General features: G+C 31.1%; 1 protein-coding gene across 1 annotated transcript; it reads left to right on the top strand.

Moving 5' to 3' along the window:
* The first annotated feature begins 2668 nt into the window (after positions 1 to 2668).
* On the top strand, positions 2669 to 3034 carry LOC131614262 (uncharacterized). Its single transcript, XM_058885875.1, has one exon. It carries the CDS (start codon positions 2669 to 2671, stop codon positions 3032 to 3034), a length of 366 nt encoding a protein of 121 aa, XP_058741858.1.
* The last annotated feature ends 251 nt before the right edge of the window (positions 3035 to 3285 follow it).

The following is a 3285-nucleotide window of genomic DNA, read 5'->3' as shown; positions in this document are numbered from 1 at the left end:
AATTATGTTATTGTTAACCTATTTAAAATCATATAGTGTGTGGTTATATGATAAATTGATTTTCAATAAACTATGTTTGTTGCACACACACTATCTTTAACTTGCCACATATATGAATTTATCTAAACTTTCATTAGATTATCAAAAATGATTATGACACTTTCATTGAATTAGCAACTATTGCAATTATCTTTTTAAGTTTTGTTGCAAAATATTTCAGCACAACCATGATGAAACACATGCTTCTAGTAACACTTATTCATGACATCATGTAAGGTTGTAAACAAAATCATAAAAATCAACATTCTCCAATTATTCAGGAAAAGAAAATGAGTGCATGAAAGCAGTTGGGTAAAGAGAGATTTCAGAAACTACACTTATTCTTATTTGCTAATTTAAATTGAATCTCAAATAATTAGAAATGTTTTATAGGTAAGCTACCAGATCAATTAGTCTAATATTAGAAGTGTAACAGGAAAACACACTGTTTCATTAACTTCTCTTATTGGAAATGTTCTATAAACCAAACATATGATATAAAACATAATAAAGTTAAAAATAATGAAAGTTTTAGTCTTACTTTGAGGACATTCATAGCTTGGAAAGGTGTGTCTCATAAACCTGTTTGTGGATGCTTATAGAAAAATCTTCCATGTGACCAATGGCCACTTAAATTCAATTATTCCCTTTTGCATGACAAAATCAACTTTCATCATATCTATGTGAAAATCAATATAGGGATACTTTAATTACATTAATAACAGTGTAAAATATCACATTCAAATCTTGAACTTTCTTTAACTTCATGCTTCAATGTTTGACAGTTCTTTCTACTGTACGTAAAAATCAAGTTTTTTTGCTAATATGTTGTAAAAAAAAGACTACTATTCTAGCATAATTTAAACTAATATTTTTTTTCTCTTGATTATGACTCGACTAACGCCAATTACAAGTTTCATTCCGAGTATCAGCATTGTTTTTTGACTTTTTTTTCGCATCTGCTTTGCTTTGAACACTTAGCGCCACCTGCATCTCAAAAGTCTAACAAAACTGATCAAGAAAAATATCAAGACATAGCATACCAACACCAAACAAATGAAATACAACACAAACAATAAAATGATATCACGAAACGACATCGATATTAAAACTACTACAGTGCACACTGTTATTTTGGGAAATAGAAGGTTTAACACTCAGAATGTCAAATATTAAATTGTCAATCTTTGAGGAATTGAAGGACCAGTGCTTCATGTCATGGGCTTCTAAGGCATACAAGATTTTTACATTTCCTGTATTAAATAAAGCATTACTTGACTACTACTGTCAACTGTCACAATCCTAATCATGCGTATACATGTTGCTGACCCGAATGATAAACTATCATACATGTTGTTACCATTTTCTAAAATAGATGTTCAAAATCATATTTTAGGAAGGAGGGAGTATTAGTTGGTACACTCAATTAACATATGCTTTGCATATACAATGTACCAATAATGACCAAAATTTTCTGGATTTATATCTTTTAACTAACCATTACCATAGGGGTGTTGCTTCATGTAGTGACTTGTGATCATCATGTATTTCTTGCCACAAAAAGAAAGAAAGAAAAAAGAGGAATCAAGCCTTTGCAAATGTTGAAACATATCTTATTTTGAGGACAAAAAACTATTATTCTAACTCCTCTTCAAATTTATTATTTGTGTATTAAGACAGGTCATCCACGACAATAGCTCTCATATGATTTTGTTTATGAAAAGAATATCTCAATTTAACTTAAGTACTTGCAAATAACATTTAAGAACATTCACTACTCAAGGACACATGAAGACACGTGGACCTCTTCCTAATCCAATATATTCAAAAATTATGCCTAGTACTTTCAAAGGTTCACATACTTAAAGGACACAACCCATAAAACCTCAAAGTACAATTCCAGCTCAGCACTCTCAAACGATTATATATTCACTTGGCTATAAATACATCACCATAATTTTTCTGTACGGACATCAATTGATAAGAAGAAAAAAGATCAAACACACAAAGCTTCCAAAAGTCTTAAATTATTAATAGCTCTATTTAAAAGTGAAAGTTACATCACTGCCACATAATGAAGTAATCTTGAATAAAAAATCTCATTCTGTATATCATCAAGAGATATAAAATCTTGAAGAAATAGAGTAGTCAAATCAAAATTAGAGAAAACTCTAGCAAAGAGTAATAGCCTTTTGAGCTTCTGTAAGAAATATTTCATTTATCCCTCTCGGAGGATATTAGTGTGAGAAATAGAAAAATCTCACTGTGGGTAAGGAATGGACTAACCCATAGGGTGAACTAGTATAAATTGTTGTGTGCTTTATGCTTTGTTATTTACTTAATAGTCTATCTTTTAACTACTCAACTTAATTAAAGAAAAAGAGGTCACTATTCAAACCCCTCCTTTCTAGTAATATTTCTTGTTCCAACAACTGGTATCAGAGTTAGGACTCTGAAATATAACACTTAACAGTGTTAGAGTAAAATGATCTTGAACCAGGAAATGAGTGAACAAACCAAATTCATTGCTGAAGGAGGATCATCTCACAGACTTCCCTTCTTCAATGGTGCTAACTACTATTATTGAAAAGGTAAAATGAGACTATTTATTTTATCTCAAGATATAAATATGTGGTCAGTAATTGAAACAGGAAATTTTACTCCAATGACTACTCCAACGGATACTGTCCCTGCCACGATAAACCTCAAGCTTCCTGGACCTCTGAAGAAAAAAAATCAGGAACTCTTAAACTCAAAAGATCCATTTATATTATCTTGTGCTTTAAGCAGGGAAGAGTATGATAGAATAGAGGAATACAACTCTACCAAAGAAATTTGGGACAAACTCAAGATTCATCATGAAGGAACCAGTCATGTAAAAGAAGAAAGGATTGACATGGGAGTAAGAAAGTTCGAAACATTCGATATGAAAGAAGATGAAACCATATATGAAGTGTTTTATAGATTTACAATACTAAACTACATTACTCATTAATGAATTAAGATCTCTTGGAAAAAACTACACTACTCATGAAATAATAAGGAAGCTGCTCAGATGTCTTCCTAAAGTTTAGAGACCTATGGTGACTGCCATAAATCAAGCTAAAGGCTTAAATGTACTACAAGTTGAAGAACTTATTGGATCATTTCGTGCCCATGAAAGCATTATTTTGGAGGAGAAACCTCAAAGAAAAGGAAAATCAATTGCCTCGAAAGTTAACTCAAATGAAGGAAATCAATCACTTG

The sequence above is a fragment of the Vicia villosa genome, linkage group LG6 (assembly GCF_029867415.1).
Source record: "Vicia villosa cultivar HV-30 ecotype Madison, WI linkage group LG6, Vvil1.0, whole genome shotgun sequence".
NCBI lineage: Eukaryota > Viridiplantae > Streptophyta > Magnoliopsida > Fabales > Fabaceae > Vicia > Vicia villosa.
Note: the sequence above shows the minus strand (reverse complement) of the source record. Positions and strands in the feature narration are given on the sequence as shown.